Source organism: Kryptolebias marmoratus, linkage group LG17 (assembly GCF_001649575.2).
Source record: "Kryptolebias marmoratus isolate JLee-2015 linkage group LG17, ASM164957v2, whole genome shotgun sequence".
Classification (NCBI taxonomy): Eukaryota; Metazoa; Chordata; class Actinopteri; order Cyprinodontiformes; family Rivulidae; genus Kryptolebias; species Kryptolebias marmoratus.
Window position 1 is genome coordinate 16058509 of NC_051446.1, and position 23687 is coordinate 16082195.

The window sequence follows — 23687 nt, forward strand, 5'->3', positions numbered from 1 at the left end:
AGCTTAGCTTATGATGCATGTACTTTCACAAAAACGGAAAAAAATGTGTGCCAATTGTGGCTTATATGCCAGTTACTCCTGAAAAGGAATTCAGTAAGAAAATAAACACTGGCTTTTTCTGCAGGTATTTGTGGGTATTAGTGTGTGTTTGTGTGGGGTGTGTGAGTGTGTGTGTGGGTGTTGGGGAGGGGGGTGTCTGTGTGTGTCAGTGTTCCAGTTACCTGTCTGCGACTGAGTCTGGCCCTGCTGCTCCTGCAGACTCTGGCTGTCCACAGAAATGCCGCTGTCGCTGTGTAGCTTCTCCCCCTCGTGTGAGGGAGTCTGGTTCTGGTTGGCAGTGCAGTTGTTGGCTCCTTGCTTGTTCTGCTTACAGCTGTTCCACCTTAATGAGACGGAATGGGAAGTTGAGTTATGGACAGCTTTAGCTGCGACAACATATACCAAAAAATACACGTAATATCAGATGTTATGCTATATTATTTTTCTTAATGCAGGTAGCTATTTGAACAACCTCATTTGGGAGAAATAGAGTTTATTTTGCTAATCTGAGTGGGGACCAAGACCAAAGTGGATTCTTGCCATTTCAAATTCTCAAAACAAATCTCAAAAGATTCATAGACATTTATGCAAAAGCTTTCTGATAAACTTTTCAACACACTCTGTTTTGCATTACATATTATTCACGCAGAGCTCTATGATTATTGGTAAACGCAAGTGGCACTAGCAGCGGTGAGCTGTAGCACTTTTAGTGCAGCCTGATGCACTTCTTGTAAGAATATCAAAATATTTCTTTCAAAATAACTGTGTAACGCAAAATTCACAGCAGTGTAATAATTTATAAAAGCGTCTCAGCCCGGACCTATTTGAATTGTTCAAATTTATTTTAAGATGGAAACAACCACCTTTGGTCTTGGCCCCTTTTGAACAAGTCATTAGCTTGACAACTTGGACATAAGAAAACTTTTTTAATAAAGGTCCTTTAAAAAACGCTATCTACAGCAGGTAAGATACTGCTGTTTATACCTTTCCCCAAAACCACACTTTAAAAAATCTGGACCAATCCTTTAATGCTGATGACTCATTCTAGAGTTTGAAACCCAATAAAACAAAACAAAAAAGAAAGGATTCAAAACATATCTCCAGATTTTGAATGATAACCAAAAACTTGACATAAATGAAAAAAAAAAAACATTTAAAATTAAAAGCCTAGCTTTTCTTGCAGGGCAGAGTTTAAACAAAGATCTTGTGCCATCTGTTCTCAATAGGGGTGAGTCTCAGCTACTACCACACCAAATCCCACCTCAATTTCTGTTAAAATAAGGTTGATTTAGAGCCGTTTTTGTGTTTTTTCTGAGGTCGATTAGCTATATCAGCCACCTTGACTCCAAAAAGTCATCAGTTGTAGAAGAACATTTAATGATTACTTTCCAAGAGTTTCATTAAAATCTGTGTGCTGGTTCATTAGATTTTTTGCTAACAGACACACAGATACGGGCAGTTACATAATTTCCCAACCTTCATGGAGTCAAGTGATAAAAATGCACTTTTTTTCCATGTACAAGGGTAATTCAAGATCAAACATTTAGGGATGAACAAAATCTTGTCTTTGATTAATTTGATCAATGTGTTTTTCTGTTAAATAAGGTTGTTGTATGCTGTTTTAAGACGAGCAGGGTATCCCACAAGAAGTTGTTTTGATGTTAGCTGCAGAAGACAGTTAACGCGCTGATAAGATGTAACTGAAGCTAAATGGCTTTTCAACAGATATTAATGCAAAAAGTGTGAAGAGTGGCCTTCAGAACCAGCTGCTCAAAAAGCTTCGGGAGTGTTTATCCTCTCGTCTTTTGATTTGTCTCAAAGAAATTATGTTTGATTATAGAAGCTTGCAACACTTGGATCATAGAGTTATAAACATATTGTTCATTCAATATTTACTAGGGGGTGTCAGAGAAAAAGTGGTGAGGGAACCAGATTGTGACCCAGAAGAAACTGTTCTCATTTAGAAAAGCAGCAGATGATTTCATTAAATATGAAAAAGTGGAGAAGAATATGAAAACTAAAAGTGTGGCTTTTTAAATATATTTTTACAGCTACCAAACTTCATATTTTTTCCCAAAATAGCTGGTTTATCCCTGAAGAACTATTTGTACCGCCACAAACAAGGAGGCCCAGTATTGGAAAAAAAAACATCCATGTTCTGAAATTGCAGTACAATCACAAAAGACAGAGCTGAACCCTTTTACCATGCATTTGATCTGGAATATTCCTCTTCCTCTACAATATTCCTTATAAAGGACTGGGATCAGAAGCAATGTTTTTAGCTACAAGCCAGTTCATAAAGATCCTGTAGTTGTTGACCAGCCATGTTTAACCAACTGTTTCTGCTTGAATAATCTTGACTTTAAGAATCGTTTTAAAGCTTGGATGTCATAATTATTATTTCTGAATACATCTTTAAGCTGTCACATAAATGTAAAGGAAGGAAGATTGAATTAAGTGCTTCTTTTTGAGATATAGTTTTCCTCACTTCTTTTTTTATTGTAAAATAAAGGGACACTGTTCTTAGTGAGTCACGTGGATCTAATATTTTCACAAATTCTTTTGATTTACTTGTTAAATATGATCTGGATAATAACTATGTACTGCACACCAAAACGTTTGTCTGGCGTTTAGCTTGTGAGACGTCGTTCTACGTGCTGCGCAGCCTGCTCACCTCTTGAAGATGATGAAGGCCACCACACCAACGACAACAGCTGCCAGGATGGAGGAGTAGATGGGGATGAGCTTGTCGTTCAGTCCCTCGTAGAGCCGCTCCTTAGAGTCTCCGGTGGTGGTGGGGAGGCTTGCTGTGGGGTCCTCTGGAGGGTAGACCTCTGGCAGCATTGAGTATTCATCAGAGGGTGTAACGGAAGCAGGAGAAAATGGCGTTGATGTTGCTGTAAACAACAAACAGATGATGGGGGAATATTTATGAGTATCCAGTACTCCAATGGAAAGTTTTAAGTTACAGCTGTTCTGACAATATTGTGTGCAATCTTGTGCAGTATTACAAGATCTCAAGCAATGTGTTAGTGCTCTCAGCTAATACCACCCATACCAACTTTACCTCAGTCTCTGTAAATTATTAGTTGTTTTTGTGCTTTCAAAGGTCAGTTTATGTGATGGCCACCTTTAATTGGGCTGACTTCAAAAGTTAATCAGTCGTAGATGTACATCCAGTGATTAGTTTGAGATTTCTGTTGAAATCCTTCCAGTGATTTACGAGATATTTTGCCAGTGTTTGACAGAATGTTCTCATACAATCAGTTAATGCTCATAGAGTTAGTGATGACACTCAGGTACTACCACACCAAACTTAAGCTCAATATCTGTAAAAATGACCAAGTTGTAGCCTATTTTGTATTTGGTAAGATTTATTAGCTGTGGCAAGCATCTTGAATTGAGTAGACTACACAAAGTAATCAATTATAGATGTACTAGTAATCAGACAAATTAATTTTGACATTATTTTAACATTAATTTTGCAGATGTTTGGTGCAGGGCTATTCAACCAAATTGCTCAGGGGGGTCACAGTTATTAAAAGCCAACAGCTCAAGGGCCGGACATCCGGCAATTATTATCATTTTCTAAATTTAATTTATGATCTAGTTTTATTTTAAATGAACTATTAGGCAGACTGGCTGAGTTGTATAGCCCTGTCAAAGATCATCTATACAACAGGATCACTTCTCTGACAGAAATATTAGTCCTTTTTAGATTTATTTTAATGCTTCTCTCTCTGATTTATTTATTTTTTCTAATGTGATTTTTATTTTAAATTAAGTCATTGGTTAGCTGGACTGAGCTCACCCACGGGCCGTGTGTGGCCCCCTGGCTACCAGTAGAATAGCCCTATTTTTGTGATTTGGGAAGGTCTCCTGGGTTCGAGGACAACCGTACAGCATAGTGTCATTATTTGTAAGATAAGCTAAATCTTGTAAATAAATTTCTTGTCATTAAGGTAACCTGTAAAGATATTTTTTTTAGATGCATGGTGTTTCAGTTTCATTTCCTTTGCACCTTTTTCAGTTTCGAGCATGTTTCTTTCAGGTTCCTCTGAACACAAATGAAATCTGAACTAAATCAAATTTCTGGAAGCTGCACATAAACTCTAAAAAGCTGAGAGAAACTGCAGAGTTGAACGGTAATTCTCTGTGGGACTCTCAAGTAGCGCAATAAACTGTTTATATTTCTTGATTTTTATAAGAAAATTGTGGCTCTTCTGACAGTTTTTCTGTGACTTTTGTTTGATTTCAGATTTAGCCTAACGTCTCATTATGTCACAGGATATTTTTTGCTCAAAGCCAAATGGCTGAAGTCAAAGGTGGCCTCCTCCAGACCAAAGGTTACCTCGCTGCAGATGGAGAAGCATGCTGCACATTCTTTAATATCCTGCCAATGAGAATATTTCTGTACCGAAAATATGGCAGGAAAACATAATCCAAAGTTTAAATGTGGCCACAAACACAGATAGATTACCTATCTCCACGCTCCTATTACTTTTTCAGCCTCTACCACCCACCCACCTACACACACATTAGATCCCGCATGATGGTAATTTCCCACCCCCCTCCCCAAGGAACCATTAATGATAATAAGAGCACATTTGTCCATCCCCTTCTGCCCACATTGCTCCAACCATTAGCAGTTCTGTTGGAAACCTATCCTCTCCTGTCACTTACTTATACTTTCTCACATCATTAACAGGAAATCAGCCTGTTGGCTTCCAAGGGCTCTAAATACCTCAGGAGAGCTGCTGAGTGCAAGGCATCCATTTTTCACTCATGAGGTGAAAACAGTTGTTAGATGAGCTGCTTGTGGGGGGCTAAGCTGAAGGAATTTTGAGGGTGTGATAAGTGCTTTATGGCAACAGCAACTCTAACCTACCAAATATCAACTTACTGTGAAATGCTTGTCAGGCAATTGATTTCTTTTTTCACTTCCTGGTCTTATGACAATGCTGGGGCCCCAATTAGCAACTAGAGAAAGAGCAAGTTCTGCAAATATGCAGTGCAAATACTAAATGTGCAGAACAATTTGCAGATTTTTTTTTAAGTTTAAACAATCACCACAATAGTTACAATTATCTAAACAACATTTAAAACCATCAAAACAGTAGCTAAATAATAGATAAAAATTAAAATTAGTAAATCAGTAGCTAAAAGCTAAATTTAGGGAAAAACGGTAGATAAAAGCCAAAAGAAGCAAAACTGTAGCTATGAACTAAAATGAGCAAAACAGAAGCTAAAAGGTAAAATTAACAAAACGGTGACTAAAAGCTAAAATTAAAAAAAAAATAAGTAGAAGCTAAAAGTTGGAAAAACAGTGGCTAAAAGCTAAAATTTGCAAAACAATAGCTAAAGGCAAAACCATCAAAACAGCAGCTTAAAGTTAAAATGAGCAAAACTGTAGATAAAACCTAAAATTTGGAAAAACAGTGGCTAAAAACTAAAACTAAAGCAAGCATACAGAAGTTTTTTTGAGTTTTTGAAAAGTTCCTAATTCATTTCAGTGAGGAAAAACATCTAAATTTCTGCATTAATAAAAGTTACAAAACCCAAAAGTTGTAGCCATTATGTCCTGAACGAGCTGCACGTTTTGATATATGATGGGGTAAAATAGCTGAACGCAAGCTGAAGGAGTCCAAAAGCGTGCAAAATGAACTATGAACCGATATAAGATTTGTTTCTTCTTTCTGCTGCCTTTCATTTTATTAATGATTTATATATCTATATTTTGTTGTTGTTTATTGTATGTATATTTATTTTTGTTTTAATGAAATGAATAAAGATTTTCAATAAACAGGAAAACGGCGTGAATGCTGACTCAGCATCTGCTGCATGGCATTTATTAAATCTATTTTCAGGTGTTGGGTATTCATAACTGACAAATGCTTTTGTCATGTCCTGCTCCCCTCTTTGTGAACTATATATGTCTTTAGTGCCAGCTCAGTGAAGCTGCCAACTGCTCAGTTCAGTAAGTGACGTGCTGTTTACTTTTGTTAAGTAACCTTCCGGTGCTTTCAGGACAGCAGAACACAGTGTACAAGAAGTTGGCAGAAGGTATAAAGTTCCCAGCAGAACTCAAATCCACAAACAGAATCCTGCAGCAGGCAATTCGAGTGAACAACAGGGTCCACGGACTTTCAAATTAGTGCCTTGCAGAAGTCAGAGCAACACCGACTGCCTCGTGGGTCTTGCCTTTTTGAGAAAGGGGGTGACGGGGGAAGATTTAAGGCAGTCTGGTACATGAGACGTCTCAAGGAAGGTGTTAAAAATATCTGTAAACTGTGGAGACAGCTGATCGGTGTTTCCTTTGTGGGTTCTAAAGCAGCCGTGGCTCAGCAGCTGTGAAAGAAATGGTGGTTAGAATCTCTTCACATGCTGAGGTGTTCTTGGACACGACAGGGAGCTCCAGTTTCTCCCAGTTAGCTCATAGTGTCGCCATGTGACTGTAGACGGGGAAACAAGTGTGGCATTTACAGAGTGTGTGAATGGTAAAAAGGTAAGGTAAAAAAGGTAAAAAGTTGCTTTGGGCAGAAGTGAATTCATGAAGCATTTGTCCTGCTGAGGTTAGTGCAGTGTTAGTGGGTACTGAACTGAGACTTTTTAACTTCATTTGTCAATTTTCCTTTAAATTCTCTGTCATGTCAGTTATAGGCCCTGCTAAAATGTACGTAAACAAAAAAATTCACCTTTAAAATATTTTGGCTGAAAGAGACAGAACCTTCTGATGTTTCAGTCGAACGTATCGAGTTGCAATCCTCAATATAAGACGAGCAGATTCAGTCTCACTACTATCACCATCATCACCATAGTTTCTGTGTCTCACGCCGGATATCTTTTACCCTTTGAGTCCAACACACACATGTATATACACGAGAAATGGGACACCAGCCATTGACTGAAATCTCCTTTGTCCAGCACACGTCCCCTCCCCATCTTCTCTCTCTTTATCCTTTAACTCATTCCCCCTGTTTCCACCCCTCTACCTCCGATCAGCATTTACCTTTTTTGTAAATCTCTCTCTTTAAGTCCAACTATTTCCCTCTTTTTTTTCTTTAATCTAAAACCATCATCATTAACCATCAGTTATATATATTTTTCTTTTAGCGCATGAATACTATTCATCTACAGTTCCGTTTTCTCCTCTCATCGGTGCTGTCAGAGCTCAGCTTGTATGTTTTCCACTTACTTATTAGAAAACCAGTTCTTTTGGTTAAGACGGTTATCATTCTCAGATATCTTTTGAAACACAGCAACCCATTTTTGCTATACTCACAGCTGACTGCTTTAATTATCCCCCGCAGCGAAAAGGCAAAGGAGGATGACAATATGTTTGCCTGTGTCTGTGTGCATGTCTGTTGGCAAAATATCTCATGAACTACTTGGTGAATTTTAATGAAACTTTTAGGAATTAATTGTCGGAGGCTCATCTACAACTGTTTAATTTTTGGACCCAATCCAATCCAAGGTGGCTGCCAGTGCCAACTGACCTTAAAAACAACAAAAATGGTTGTAACTCACTCAGTTTTACAGATATTGTGCTCGAACTTGGTGCAGTTGTAGCTGAGAGTCATTCACATTACATACTCAAAGTGCTTCTTATTGTGCAAGATCTTTGCTTAAATCTATAGCATTAACTGTTCGAGTCAAGATGTTTGTCTGTTAGCTAAGTATCTCATAAACTACTGAACAGATTTTAATAAAACCTTCAGAAAGTAATCATTGGATGTACATCTATGCCTGATTAAGTTTTTGAGATGAGACAATTCAAGATCTCCACCACAGCTAATCAACATTAGCCAACACAAAAATGGTTATAACTCAGTTGTATGGATATTGAGCTACACATACTCTAAGTATGACATCTCATATTACATGAGATTGTGCATAATGTTAGTTTCCAAGTTTAACCAAAAAGGCTATAACTCTGTCCCTTCTCAAATGATCTTAGTCTAAAACTCTAGCATGAAAGAAAAATTCAATGACTTTTATTTTAATTTGATTTTTTAATAAGTTAAATTTCTTCTTACTTGCAGAATAAAAACGCATGTGTTTAAATAAAACTTACCACACAAATCTGTTTGAATATGAAGTCACTTTTCTATGAAAATGAAAAACCATAATTCAAAGCTGGTGAGTTTGTTTTCAAGTACTAAATGCTTTTTGAGTGCCAGGATAGCACTCCCACACTTCACACAGCTTTAAACCTCTAAAAAGGAGACTCCAATCATTCCTGCAGGCGATGTGTTACACATCGCAGGTGTTTCTCATGTCATAAAACACTAACTTGTTATTACAACTTCAGAAAGGTGTGGAGCTTTCAAATTGGCAGGTTCTGTTAACTGTAACTCTGCTGTGACAGTAACAAAACATTTACCTGGTTTATTTTTGGACATTAGCTGTTTGTTTGCGAATTTCCGACTCAGTCGGGTAATGACAGGAGATCCAGCCGTGCGTGCTTTCCTAACATTAACTGAGTAATTATATAGAAAGACGTTGTTCTGTGCTCTTACACGAGTGTGTTCAAGGGGAGTGTGTGTATAGCTTAAGTTCAGTCACACCTGAACTTGTCATTCCAGCCTCCAGCAGAGTTTTGCAAACAGGTGTTGATGTTCCAACAACATATACTTTACAGGTTGAGATTAAACGCAAAGGAAAGGAGTGGCCTGTTCTCTATTAGCTGCAACTCTATTTAATCCCCTTCGAACAAAACGTCAAGCATATTTTAATACCATACTAAATAATAATATTGTTCTATTGTTAGAACAAGCACAAGTGAAAAGAGAAAAGTTCTATCCATGTTTTGCTTATCTGATTTAAACAGATTTCCTCCCACTTTGTCACACTTTCTCCTTCCAACCCTTCTAAAGTGAGCCAAGTCATTCTCTCAGCCACACCTTTGAACTTGCATGCATATGGATGGGTAGATGGAAGGGGTGCACCTATGTTTGTTCCTCTGTGTGTGTGTGTGTGCTCCTCTTCTGCGGCAGAACGTGATCAGCACTCATAGAGGTCAATGCAAGGAACCTGAGAGTGCCGAAGAGTAACTCCATCGCTTTTATCGACCAGGCCGCATTCTCTGCATCTGCTCCCTCTCTTCCACTCTCACAAGTTTTCTCTCTCTTCTCTGAAGCGCTCTGTTCGTCTTCCTGCGTGCCATTCTGATTTGTTTTTTTCATTTGCAAAGTACCTCACTTCAAAATATCTGAACCATCCCTTTAAGGCACTCCAAGCTTGACTTTTAGACTACTAAATGGTTAAACTTTAAGTCTAGGAAAATTGCGTAATTAGATAAAAGCAGAACATGAAGTGCCTTGTACTCTTTTAAAGGTAAAGTTTCAGTGGCGTAATGAGTAGATACAAAAAGCATCTCAAAGTTAATTTTCATCTATTTTATTGGTCTGGAAAGTGCTTAAATAAGTGTTAGAAAGTATCGAGTTTAAGTAAAATGTCAATATTTACCTTGGTAACTGTGAGGTAAATGCATGCTAAAAATCCTTAATTATTTGCACTTTTCTAAGTAGTTGTTGTACTTGTGAAGGGCTCTTGGTCTTCTAAATGTCAGTTAAAAATAGATAAAGCAGAAATAAAACAGATACAGGAAATAACTCTTTAGAGGACTGTCTCGTTTCAGTATCAGGCAGGACTAAAAAAATACTTTGTTTTTATCAGCATAATGTTTCCTTTTTTCCTCATTGCATTTTTACTGTAAATGTATAAAGCTGAAATCAGTGTACACATAAAATTAGCTTAGATAGATAGATAGATAGATAGATAGATAGATTCCTTTCAATTCAACACAAACAAAAAGAGTCAGTGCCAGAAAATCCATGGCATTCCTTCCCTTAGCAATGTGACAAAATTCTTTAACACATGCTTTAAATTGTCATGAGGACAAAAACTTAGCTAGGCTTTGGCCCAATAAACTGACGGCACGAGTACACCGCAACTGTTGTGCTCACCCTTGCCACGAGGATCAATCACATAAACGCCCCCCGCTTCCCTCTAAAAAAAAAAAAAAAAAAATTCCCTCGTAGCATCAGGGGGCAAATTCCTGACGTTCGGCTATTCACTACAGGCGACGGAGTCAGGGTGCGCACATGTTTGGCAGCAGAGAAAGTAACACAGTCAGCTTCAACACTTCCCCATGGTCACAATGCTTGTACTGTGGAACAGGGAGCTGGAGGGTTAAAGAGAGAAGGTCAGCTGTGGTCGTGCAGCCCAACTTGGTTGAGATATAGGTCAGTAGATGTGACAGGTCCGAGCTATGAGCCACACAATGAGTGACTGTGCGACACAAAGACAGTGGATTTTTATGTTGGACTTGGGGTGAGGATCCTTCTTAGAGGATGGATGTGGTAACGCTTTCGACGCAGAAAATCAGGAATGCTGATGGCATTTTCACGTTCCCCATTCGTCTTTCACTTTTTATCTGTCTGTCAAATGCTTAACGAGACACATTAGGAGTACTGTTAAGTCATGACAACATGGCTACCCTGTTAGGAGTCAAGTCTCTTTGTGACACAGTAATAGTTGAAGTAAATGAGTGGTATTTGATATTATAACATTTTTGTCTGTGAGATTATTTGTGTGTATGTGTTCAAGCGCCTGTGTGTGACCAAAATATCTCATGAACCACTGGACACATTTTAAGAAACTTGCACATAATCATTGGATGGACATCTACAAATGATTAACTTTTGAAGTCAAACCAATTCAAGAAGACTTAGTTTGAAAAAAACATTTGTCATTTACAACTGAACAAAACCCAATTTTGCCACTCCTGTCCCACTTTGTCTCGTCTATTCTTCCATTTATTTCTAAGACTATAGTTTGAGCTTTATGCTGCTTTATGCTTCTGAGCTGTTGTTGACACGGATTCATAACTCTTAAAGATACTGAACATTTACCTAAGGCGTGTCTGGCTTCAGTACTTTAGACTGAATTAGGTGTGGGCATGTATGTACACAAGCATTCAACTTTGCCGGTTAAACCACTTTATAAGTGTTTAATATTAAAACCATTAAGGTATTACAACTGTAATTAGTTTCCTAAAAACAGTTAGTTGATTAAATGTGTAACTGACTTGTGATACTAGAATCTTCTCCCTTTTTTCATTTGATCTCTTCTTCTTTTTTTTCCCCTTCTGATTTGACTACTGAGGTCTGTCCCTGAGTGCTGCGCAGCATGTCATTTACCCGTTCATCCCTTCTGGTTTGCAGAGGGCATGCTGTCGATTGTTTAGGTCATCCAAATTCAGGAAGGAAACAGCTCCTGCCCTTCTCACCTATCAACTCAATAACAAAATGGATTTGACCCAGTCAATCTTCCCTCCCCTTCCTCTGAACCTTCATCTTTCCGTCTGTAATGCTCAATCAGTCATCTTATTGATTTCAATATGGACCTCAGAATATCAGTGCCCGGAAGAGCACACATGGCTCTCTTTGTGTGTGTCTGTGTTGTGACTCAGTGTCAACTAATCCCTTGAACTTTCCTCTTTGTGTGTGTGTATGCATAAGTCGTATAACTATACAAGCATCACCTGTTGCTTTTATAACAAAATGATCTCTTCAGGCTTTGGTCCTGTCAGTTCTGGGAACAGTCCCAAGGAAGAACAAAGTCATGCTGGCCCTGAAGGCTTTTAGCCAAAGACCTCAGGCTGATAAGAACAAACAGCCCCGATTTAGTCAAACTTAAGCATAGCTGATTCACCTTTAATTGCTGCAAAGAAAAGACCTTGTCACCGTTTGTCAGGATGACTGGCCACTCCTAGTGATAATGTATTCTCAAATAATCTCTCATTGCGCTAGATGTTGATTGGCTCAAATCAATGCAGCTCACCACACTGCAGTACTTAACCTTTATCTAATCCGTACCTGTGTTATGCATCACAAACAACAGCTTCTCCAATAGGGGTAGTTACACACTCACCCTGTCTCCAAGAAAATACTTTAATATTTACACAACTTGCTTTGACAAAATAAGCTGCCTACTGCAGGTGAAAGATACTCAGAGTTTTGACTCTGCAGAGCAAGATCCAGAGTCCTGCTTTACTGTAAAGTTTAGATAATAAAAGTATTTCAGTGAAATTTACAATCTGAATACTTTAGGTCTATCTCATAGAGGTTGTTCAGACCTGTCGCTTCAAGGGATTTACAGCAAGTGGCATTCATTTGGCTGCAATCTGTAACTCTGTCACTAGATGTCAGTAAAACATAAAAACTGCTATTTTAAGGTAATGGAAAAGTGAACACATCACGTCTGATAAACATGTCATGTTTTATGCACAGTTTCTCTAAGTCTGCCTATGCTTTAAGTGTAGATTAAATGTATGATGTGTAGGATCAAAGATTTTGTCAGAACCATTTTTAACCAACCATAATTTACCTTTCATGTGTTTACAGATGTATTAGGAAACAAATCAATATTTAGAAATTGGTAATGATAATAATAATTTCAAAAAATATATGTTGGCCTTCTTGGATTTGATTTTCTGGAAAAGATATGCAATTTCTAATTAGTTATGTCATTCTCCCCCACTTTCTTCAGTGTTGATTTGATGTTTTGACCTGAGAAAGGATTATACGGTGTTGTTCAGTGCACATCCCTGGTGGGAGCTCATGCTACCTGATCATCCCCACCCCCAAATACAATACAAGCCTCCCCTGATCTTCAACCTTTGACCTTGCTTAATGGCCTTCAGAAGAGTGGAAGTCATATTACGCTTCTTAAGATAAGGATCTTATCTTCAAAACCTCGACTTTGTGGTTCTAGCCTTGCAAAATCTGGTTGTTATTAGCTTGTTTAACCATCAGAGTAGAGTGAAAAGAGATTGTTTTTTTTAACTTTATATGACTCAAAACATGAATAATCCCACCGGAGGGGTTGGGAAAAATTGGATGGCCTTTTCCAACAACAGAAAAAGCTGCTAAAACATCATAGAGGGAAATGCACCCGAAACCCTAACTCAAATAAAATTAAAACAATAAAGCAGCAAATCTGTTTTTCTCCCTAAAAATAACCTCATTAAAGTGTTTTTTTCTTCCTCCCACCTTCAACCAACCTATAAATCCAGTGTCTCAAGTTACAGCTTGTCTTTTCATGGGCAGTGGCCTTCTGTGTGTTCCTTTTCCACCTTTAGTCCTGACTGTCTTTAGCCTTCAGGCCCGTGTTGCCTAACTCCACAAAATTAATGGATATGGACTTCTGGCAGTGCCACAGATTTGTAAGCACAGATAGTGCTTGTTCTTCACTAAATAGATTATATTAGAAATAAAAGGCATATGATTGGGTTAAAGCAAAGGAAATACATATGACAATAAAGCCCTCATGCAGTAGGCTGTAAGTCATCCTGCTTAGAATTGCAGTTAACTCACATTCATCATGATATATGCTTTGTTTGTTATCTGAAGGGTGTATTAACATGAGAGTTCTGGCTTCTTATGTCTTGATCTTGGATAGATATAACAACACCCTTCCCCTTCGGAGAGCTGGATTAAGCTGTTAAAGCATTAGCTTCAGCAGAAGTTTTTACAGCAACATCAATACTTGTGTCCAGTTTTGCTTATCAAGTAACTTTATCGGTCTGTGGTCTACTTTCCCAGCTTTTAAAGCATGAAAGACAATGTGCAATTTATTACTGGTGCATTAACCCACACTATATGTTTTAACGGCACGTGCTTGACCAAAAAGCAGGCCTATAATAGCCACATTGTACTAAGTATTTTTAAAATGAATATTTGATCATAAATAAATATATAATTAAAAGCCTAGCATTCCTTGCAGATATGCAGATTTTGGTGCCAGAGTTTTAAACTAAGATTATCTTATTTAGGAAATTACAAAGGTGTAGCCCTTTTGCTCAAATCTTGAAATTCACGTGATCTCATGCAATTTTGCAAGATCTCATGCTCAGAGTATGGGCTGGGAAGGACTCTCAGCTACTACCACAACATCTTTTAGCTCAGTACCTGTAATAGCCATTTTCTGTTGACTGGAGTCTATAAGCTATGGAGGCCATCTTGAATCATATTGACTTCAAAAGTAAATCAGTTGTAGATGTACCTCCAAAGATTACTTTCTGAGAGTTTCATTAAAATCCATCCAGTGGTTCATAAGATATTTTGCTTACAGACAGACACACAAACAGATGCAGGGAAAAACATGGTCCACCACGTTTTGTGATTCGGCGGCTGGCAATAAACACTACAGACTCTACATTGCCATCGCTGTCTGTTTTGCTGTTTGCTAGAATCTTTAAGTAGCCCCACTGGCTAAACCTAAAGCCGTCACAGGCCACACAGGATCTTGAAAAGGGTACAAAAGACTCCCTTTAGCCCAAGACTGACTCTGTGGTTGGCACCGTGATCACATCTTTCAAACCGCTGCCTCAACAGACTGCATGTCTAATCAACAGGCTCCTTTTATTGTCGTCTCACAAAAGCGTTGATTTAATCTGTGAGGCATCAGATCAATGGCATGAGAAGTGACTGCAGTCATAAGGAATTTGTGATGTGGAGCGTGATCCCCACAGGGTGCAATGATATATAAAAAACTAAAATCCAACGCTCTGTTCAGAGATGTGACCTCCCTCTAACCCTTAATATTAACAAGACTGTAGTCCTTGTTTCTTGAGACGAGATGAGTCAGTGAAGACAATGAGACAAGCTTCAGCATGGCATTTGGGTCGACAACGCCCTATAGTGTCGGAATGAGATGGACTGATTATGATGCTGACAAAATGACAGCCCAGTGTCTGCTCAGCAAATATGTGCTCACATTTATTCTATTCACTTCACTGTGACCCTGGATGGTGAACCCAGTCAATCAACTTTACTCAGCAGCGAAGTTCATAAGAAAACTTCCTTTGTGTTCAGAGGGGGTCATTTTGTTATTCCATTTTTTGGGAAGCTTTTCCATTACATGTGCAAAATGGTGCATTATGATACGGTACTGCTTGGATTTTTTCTTTCAGCTTTCCTTTGTGTATTACCAAAATATCTCATGAACTACAGGATGGACTTTAATGACACCTGATTTACTTTTTGAGTCAATTCAAGATGACTGTCGCAGCCAATCAGAATTAGCCTACGCAAAACTGGCTATGACTCAGTGGATTTTACAGATGTTGACCTAAACTTTGGTGTGGTAGCAGCTGACAGCCATTCAAAACTTACATCCTAGGCACTAACAGGTCATACAAGATTACATGAGACATCACAATTCTGCATGAGATCAAGCTTTGACCAAAATGACCACCACTCAATCAATTTTCAACATAAAATGATCTTAGCCTAAAGCTTTAGCATGAAGGCCAGTGCATGCTATTCACTCCTTCAAGGAATGCTAGACCTTTAATGCTATATGGTTTGTGCTTTACTTTTGATTGTAAAGTCATAATTTAACAGTGTAAATACACTATATTTTGTATGAAAACTATTAGGATGTAAGTTAACATTCTTACATTGACAAACTGTATCACTAACAGAGGTGCAGGCCTGCAACAGCTCCTCCTCTTCATCACAAGTGGTGCAGGGGATGCAGGGCTCCCGAGAACTCTCCTGGTTCGAGAAGGTGTTGTCTGTGCACAGCTCACACATTGTGTCATGGTCCATCTCACAGCTGAGCAGCATGCCATGTCCTTCTGGACACTTGGTGCAAGGTTCACAGCTCTGCGAGATGCTGTGCAGGTAGTAACCATAGTTGCACGCACAGATGGCATCATTGGAGTCCGTGCAGGGCGTCTGCATGCGGAACAGGCCTGTGCATTGAGTGCACCGCTGACATTTCTCTTTGTGGCTGAAAACTTCCGAGAAGGTTTCACCTGGAAAAAAAAGGAAAAAAAAAAAGTTAAACATTTTAAAGATTAAACGGACATTTCCTCGTTTAGCATCTGGTTAAACAAGTAAAGAATTGTGACTGAATTGGTTCTCCATTTTGTGAAAGAAAAGAAATTCATCCAAAAAAGAAAAAAAAAAAAGATTTTTTATCCTTTTCTGTTTTATTCTCTTATTTTACATGAGGTTTAATAAAATCTAAATCACAAATAAATAGTTCAAAGCAAATCTTTGTACAGTTTACTAAGTCCTTAGGTGTGTGATGACTTTTTTTTTTTGGCGACATCATCTAATCACAATAATCTACTTTCAGTAAAAGCAAAATTCCTAAAACTCTTTTGTGTATTTACCCACAACACTTGTTTTATATGTTTATACTTTATACTTTTATAAAGACAAAAATTGTAAAAACAAAAATTACACTTTCTAATTTTAATGGAAAATGTGACGTGTGCTGCATAGTCAACAAGTTTATGACATCAAAGTCTATTTTTTTATTATCTTCACATTTTTTAAAAAAAATGTTATTTAGAATTTTGTGAAGGGGTTGTTCCTTGGTTTCCATCACCATGTAAATGCAAAGATTCATCTGAATTATCCAGAAATCCAGAATTAAAAAAAGAGGTTTCAGATGGTAAAACATAACATCTATTTTGTTTCTCACACATGCAAGATCTTTTTGGATAGATATAGCTGCATTCTGCAAAGGTTACAATCAATAACACATGTTTTATGGAATTGTATTTCGGCTGGATAGAGAACTGGGAAATGCACTAAATTATGCAACAGACCCATTTGTGAGAGTAGTTTATATGTGTGTCTGTGCATGCAAGGGAAAGAGCCAATGACAGAATGTGGCTTTAAAAATCTTTGTATTGATGTATAAATATATAAATTAGTATTTAGTCCATTTTGACCTGATACAACATTTGTGACACACTTGTCACATTGTTTTCAAAAAAGTAAACATCAAGGCAACATCTGTAGGTCAGAGTAAATGTACAAAGTTACAACTCTAAGAAAACAGTCAAAGCCATTTAACTGGCAGTTTCTTACTGACAAAACACACAATTGACTCATAAAAAAAACTTATTTGTATTTCACCACCTAAAATATATAACTTAATTGTTTTTTATTTTTATTTTATTTTTGTTGAATAGCTAATGTTACAAAAGTCACAACTTATTCTTTAGTTTTCCAACATTTCAGGTTTTTTTTTTTTTCTATTATTATTATTTTACATCATCATGTCAGACACTTTTACCTGCCCAGTGGCTTGTTCAGCACACCACAGGTGAAGACTAAGCAAATGATCTGCAACTCAATTTTTGGCCAATAAGCTGTCTAACTAGAGTTGGGTAATCAAATTAAGTCTTTCAATGGGGTTCTTAAACAGATGGGAGCTAAAATATACATAAACAAACAGAAAAAGGACAGAGGTGTCTAAGACAAAATTGGTTTTTGAACATTAGAGCATGTACACCTTTTCTAGCAGCACCCAAATATAAAACAATGAATATTTAAATGAGCATTTTAAGGGATCATTAGAATACTAATTACTTTGGAAATTGCAAAAACTGCTTGACTAAAGAGGTTTAGTGCTGCAACTGCATTTGTTTTTACTATTTATGAGCAGTTTTGTCTGTAAATTGACAGGAAATATAGGACCAAATGTTTATGGCATTTGTCAAAAGCTCAAAAATTTCCTCCAACCTGGCTAAAACTGAAACAAGTTCGATAAAACTTCACAAAACCAGTTAATATTCTGATAAAACAAGTTCGTACCACATAAGTTTGATGAATTTTAGCTGTTTACTTTTTCTTAAAAACTGAACTGATATTAAAATTAGTGCAAGTTAGGAGACATGAGGCATGTGGTTTCCTTGTAGACTTTTCCAGCTCAGTGCTTAAGAGCAGATCAGGTTTTCAGTTCGCATCATTAGCTCACCAACCTCGCTGAATGCTCTGATGATGCAGAGATTAAAACAGGAGATAGCCACCAAGACAAAGACACAGTCAGACAGAAGAATAGAAAGCGCAGACAATGTCATCTGAGAACCACGATGAATCTCAGCGAAATGCAGTCCCCCTCTTACATTGACAGTGTCAAATGTGGGTCCCTCAGATTTTTGTTTAATTATCTATTTAGAATTGGAAACCATCCAGAGTTCTCACTATGTGGGCCTGTTGGCATTCAACTATCCCCTCTCCCCATTATCTCCAGCAACACCCTCCCCTCTTTTCAGACAGACACACTCAGACTACCCTCACTACCCCCCATGAGTGCTCTCAGAGCCATTATCATAATGCCATGCATCAATAATGCAAGTCAATACATTAATAACAGTGGCTGCAGCTTAGAGGAAGAGGGAGGGATAGGAAGAGGGGGAGGTTATGAAGGAAAATGAGGGGAGTACAGAGGGAGCAGATAATATCATAACAGTACTTTTGCTGCTGATCGTTGCTGCTGGCTTTTCCCTTTGTTTCAACACCCATATAAGGACTTCTTACTTAATCTACTCTGGCTACTGCACAGCTTGTGGTTTATGCGTGTGTGATTTTTTTTTTTTTTTTCCCCTGAATGTGTTTGTACTTGTGTGTGCGAATAAATCGTTAACTCGTGGCTGAAGAGATTGCCTTGTCTCTGCTCCAGCTGTACTCGTTCTGTTTCATCTCCAGTTATCTGATCATTCATCCAAACCCCTCCAAGTTTTTCAGCTTGCTGTTCTTTTTAGCACTTCAACCAAGCCTCTTTTTATCATCCTTACTAAACGTGTGAAAACCACAGTCTGCATCCTAAGTTTAGATAGTTGTGCAAGAAGATGCTATCTAGGCTGTGTGTATAACAACACAGACAGACAGATTAGTGTGCAGATCAGATAGTATTGTCCATATTTTTGGAGTTGTAGTTTATTAGATCAACTTATCAGGACATCAGAGGCTATTTTAAATGCTCCCACTCAAAGTGATAACTTAGTATTTTCTGTATCTATTGTTTGCACACCTTACTTTCATAAAGATAGATGAACCTAAAGTTTAAAATCTGTGTCCTAAATAAAAGACATGTAAAAAGTAATAGGAATAGCAGCTAGCTTCAAAAAAATATCTGCTTAGTTTGTTTTAGATTAATATTTGAGCTAATGTACTTCTTCAAATATGCTAATGTTTGACACAAGAACAAGCAAAGACTCATTTTAGTAGAATGTTAACCATTGCTACCCAATTGTTGGTTCTGAAAAAAGTAACATAAACCCATACCAAACTCTGGTTCAGTGTAAATGCGGATTAACTGAAAGGTCAGAGTTTATTTCTAGTATACAGAAATAGTTTACATGCTTGTCTTACAGATCTCATCTTTAATCTCTATCTGTATTTCTCCATGACTGAACACACATGGCCTGTCTCTGTCTGTTTGTTCATGTCTGAGCTGAACAAACACTATGGGACTGATATTAATCACCACTAAAAGCCTTCATGTCGCTTCAGAAAGTTAAAATACCAGAGATAACGCCAAGGAAGGTCATTTTGGACTTAAAGTGCAAGATTTTATATCATGAATATGAGTTACGTTGGTGTTATAAGGTACCAGTAGGCTACTGTGTACTCTTAAGTTGAGACACAGATGTCCCGCAGACATGAATAAATCATTTTTCCATCCTCAGATTCCCCGTGACTTCTCTCATGACCTGTGGATTGAATCATTTTCTGAGTCTGGGACTCCTTAGCTTATGGTTTCCTGTAACTCAGGGACCCAGTGAGGCTGACATCTATTTCCTGGCCTAGACACAGGATGGTTGGGGAATTCATACAAGGAAAATTATGGGAACACCATAACAACTGGCTGTGGACCAACCTTGTCCTCCACAGAGGACAAGCTTAACCTTTGATCTCAGATAATAGTTACTCTCTCCTACACTTAGCCATAAATTCACCTCATGGAGGAAACCTTGAATATGTTATTGGAGGCCTCGTACTACATTTAGATAAGGGGACTCTAATACGGCCTGAGTCTTACCAAATATGATTTTACATTTGCCTTCAATTGCGGTAACATAATTTAACTGAAGCTCAAAATATCTCCCACTGCAGTTGTTCTCTACAGCATCTGGAGCTGATCCCACTTTTGTATCCTCTTGATATTACTGTCCTTCTGTCTAACACAGCTTCTCTCCCTACATGGTAAAGGCTGAGAGGAGGGCAGTTGTGCTGAAGAAGTTATGTCTGGCATTTACTTTCAAACATAAAACTGATTTACTTTAATACTAGAATCTGTACACTTTTCAAGACTTTTAACAGGTTTTATTTATTTTCACAATCCCTAAATGGTCTTCACAAACCCATGCGTTAGTTTCATCAGAGTAAAAGATCAGTAAATCTGTAAAATTATTGGTATTTTCAGTGGTATCTGCTGTATGTTTAGTCTTCATCAATAACTACTAGTATGTTATGAAACCCATCATACGTGGATGTTGGCTTTTGAGTTGTGTGCTGATAAGATGGATGGTTCCAACCTGCCTCAGCCAACATCAGCATCCAGTTTTGATCTTTGGGATTTAGAAGATTGGGACTCATTGATTTTTGTTTTTACCAAAGAGCTACACAGAGCTCAAAAATGAGTAAATTATTCAAAGTTTTCCCCTTGTGCCTTTTGCACAGAGATGTATCTTTTTTTCATTATCTTTTATAACTGTTTTGTACCACAGATGCTTAACCTTTCAAATTTCCTGCAATCTCCTGTTAAGAAAGTCTAACCCTATTTTTATTTTTCACCTCTAACCCATACACTCTTTCTCAATATTGAGAGCTCTCCCATCTCTTTACATTTGAAACTGCTCAGCTTCTATGTCTTCACATAACCTTTTATGTGCTTCTACACTCCTGATTGTGCAAATCAACATTTCGCAAAATCTGTCCACATGGGAGTCAAACAGCTGTTTTTGTTGTACTCACTGTCAAGGCACGGAGCGCAGACGGTCTGCGAGGCCCCACACAGAGACACAACGCCCTCACCGGGCGGACACTCCTTGCAGCATTCTCCTGTCGACATATATTGACCTGAGAGACATGTTTTCTTATTGGCCAGCGCTCCAGCCTGCCATTCAACACAGAGAGAGAGAGAGAGAGAAATAAAGCAAATAGATGATTATTTGTCTCAACCTTATGTGAGCAGTTAAAAGAAAGGTTTTTTTTCTTTTATTCTGAACATTTGTAGAAGGTGCAAAAATGGGGAAATACAATGTCTAACAAGAAAAAGCAGAAAAAACATTAAAAAAAACCCAAACAATACTCTCTTTCTTGCTCCCTCTCTTGGTCATTTTTTTGTCATTTCCGTAAACCTAATTTTGAAACACAAACCACTGTTCCCATGGAAGAGTATCGAGTCATGAGGCAGAATAATAATATTTTAAAAAACTGAGGTTTTCAAGTTCTTTCTCAATTTGTATTTTTTGAATGAGCTTCTGAAATACCAAACTGTTTATCTTGATCTGGCTTCTAAATATATGAAACAATCTACACAACACAAATCACTCAGTCTTGACTTGGCGCTGTAAGTACTAGAAAGGACCCATCAGACAAGGTCACAAAGGGCCATTGCTTTGTTCAAAGGATCTCATGCCAAACTATTGAGAAACTGCAACTTTAACTGCACGCAAACCTTGTATAAGCATTTACAAGTACAAGCAAGTGATGTAGTATTCAAGGCAACATAGTCAACCGTCCAGACCAGGTTAGGCTGCTCTCTGCTCCAACATTCTTCAAAGAGTAACCTGCTGAGTGCTTTATCTCCACTGTTGACAGGCAAAGATGTTTATGCTTGCCTCTGCTTCTGCATAAATGCATGAGAATGTGCACATGCTTGCACACTTCATGCCTGCGCCCAAGCTTACGGGATAACTTTGTTTCACTCTCCTCTAATAAACAAGGAGGTTCCATTTCGGTAATTGTTTTCCAGTGTGACTCCTGCTTGTTTTGATCTCATTTCCAATCACGTCTAAAGCAGTGAGAAACATGCGAGTCAGCTTGTGATTGTTTTTTTTTCTTTTTTTTTTTTTGAGGAGCATCTTAAGTGAAAGTGAGTCAAACACTTTTATCACCCTTAGGAGGATGTGAGCACAGATGTGCGTTTATGCGAAGGGGGTGCGCTGGACATAAATCTTCAGGGTTCAGGTGTGTGTGGAATGCCGCTGACAAAACATCAAATGTCCCCTCAGGCACACCTAAGTCAGCTGACACATAGCATCTAACGTATGTGTTCATGGAAGTGTGCACACTCATTCACTCTGCTCTTGGTGTCACGGGCCATTCACCTTCTGCTTATTTTCAAGAATGTGTTCTCCTCTTTGTAGGGCCTCTTAAACTGTCTTATTACCCATAACTGCAATCCATTATGCAACTTTTTTTTTACAGGAAGCTTACATCTGGGAAAGAAAACAAGGTATTTCATCAACTGAAAATGATAGTATGTTAAAAATATGAAAGAGAAATTAACTTTTTGTGGTCATGAATGGACAAAATATTTTTCAGTATTATTTTAAGATCTTTGTCCAACAAAAATTCATCATCATCAACTTTATTTATATAGCGCTTCCAAAGAGCCAGACTTTCTCATAATCTTTTAAGGTGGTGTTAATAAATAGTTCTCCACACTTTTTGAAGGTGTTTTAAAGATGTTCTTTGGACTTTGGTTGCTTTTTCCACTCATTCAGTCCTTGTACCGGACCAGGACAGCATATTGTGCAGAAAGTACTTTAAAAAATGAGGAAAGCGGACAAGTAGAGTGGCCTAAAATATTATCTTCAATAAATGAGCAGTGTTTAAAGTCATTACTTTAAGAAAAAGTAAAAATACAGCAAATCCCTTACACAGAACCTGAGGGCTACACGGTCTTTAAGTCCTTTCATTTGAAATGTCTTCCACAGATCTCAACTTTTGTTCAAAACCATAGAACATGCTCTACCAACCCCATTTTGCAACAATTGATAATTTAAATATGAATCAAATCCAACTACTACTTCCCCTCTGCCATCCCTTATATAACTGCACACGCCCATTGACACACATACATCTGTACAAACTAGTCAACAAACCTTGCATGTGAGCAAACCTGTTTCCAAATGACACTTGAAATAACTCCAAGTTCTAGCGTTTGGCATTTGCTTATTCACTTTTTTGGTTCATCCTCTTTAAGCTCCAGGTGTGGGTGCAACATTACTCAGCCTCAAAGACCAAGAGAGAGATTTAAGTGCATCACTTACGTTGTGCAAACAGATCATTCAAAAGCTGTAATGTGATTTGAGCAAATAGTGTGTGGAATGAAAAAAAGGAAGAAAAAACACATTTTTTAGCAAGTTGGAGCTTGACTTTTACATTTCCTAAAGCTGGTTTTAATGTGTGTGTGTGTCCGGGGGTTCAGTTCAATAATGAGGCAGGATGTTCACAGAAGCATCTGGACACATATTTAGTTTTCCAGCCAATCAAAGCACTGCTCTGCTCGATTTTCAGATGGAGGCAAGTAACATCTGGACGTCCATTGCTGACGCTTCTTAAGCCGTTGGACTTTTACTAAACCTGCTTCCCAGTAAGACCGGAAGAAAAAAAGAGAGTGAGCATGTGGTGAATCGAAGAGGAAGTGGGGAGGAGAAGAGGTTGGGGGTTCAACATCTATCAATATTACATGTGCTGAGCCAGCAGAGGATGCATAGCCATCAGTGGGAGCAGCTGTCATGGAGTGGTGATGTACCCTAAACCAGGACTTACAAACACAGACCACAGCTTAATCCTTCATGAAAAGTGATTCAGTTAAAA

The 23687-nt window shown here is 38.0% G+C and overlaps 1 protein-coding gene and 1 long non-coding RNA gene across 2 annotated transcripts in view; one reads left to right on the plus strand and one right to left on the minus strand.

Annotated features, from left to right (window-relative positions):
• LOC119617877 overlaps nucleotides 1-23687 on the plus strand; it is a 51492-nt gene that overhangs the window by 17894 nt on the left and 9911 nt on the right. The gene's annotated exons all lie outside the window — the stretch shown is intronic.
• The window catches only part of ngfrb (nerve growth factor receptor b), a 32102-nt gene that overhangs the window by 6626 nt on the left and 1789 nt on the right, over nucleotides 1-23687 (minus strand). Inside the window, exons 2-5 of the mRNA XM_017438810.3 lie at nucleotides 20832-20973; nucleotides 15509-15868; nucleotides 2714-2936; nucleotides 222-382 (exon numbers count right to left, since the gene is read on the minus strand). Coding sequence (XP_017294299.1) covers nucleotides 222-382; nucleotides 2714-2936; nucleotides 15509-15868; nucleotides 20832-20973 — 886 coding nt within the window. The remainder of the gene's footprint in view (nucleotides 1-221; nucleotides 383-2713; nucleotides 2937-15508; nucleotides 15869-20831; nucleotides 20974-23687) is intronic.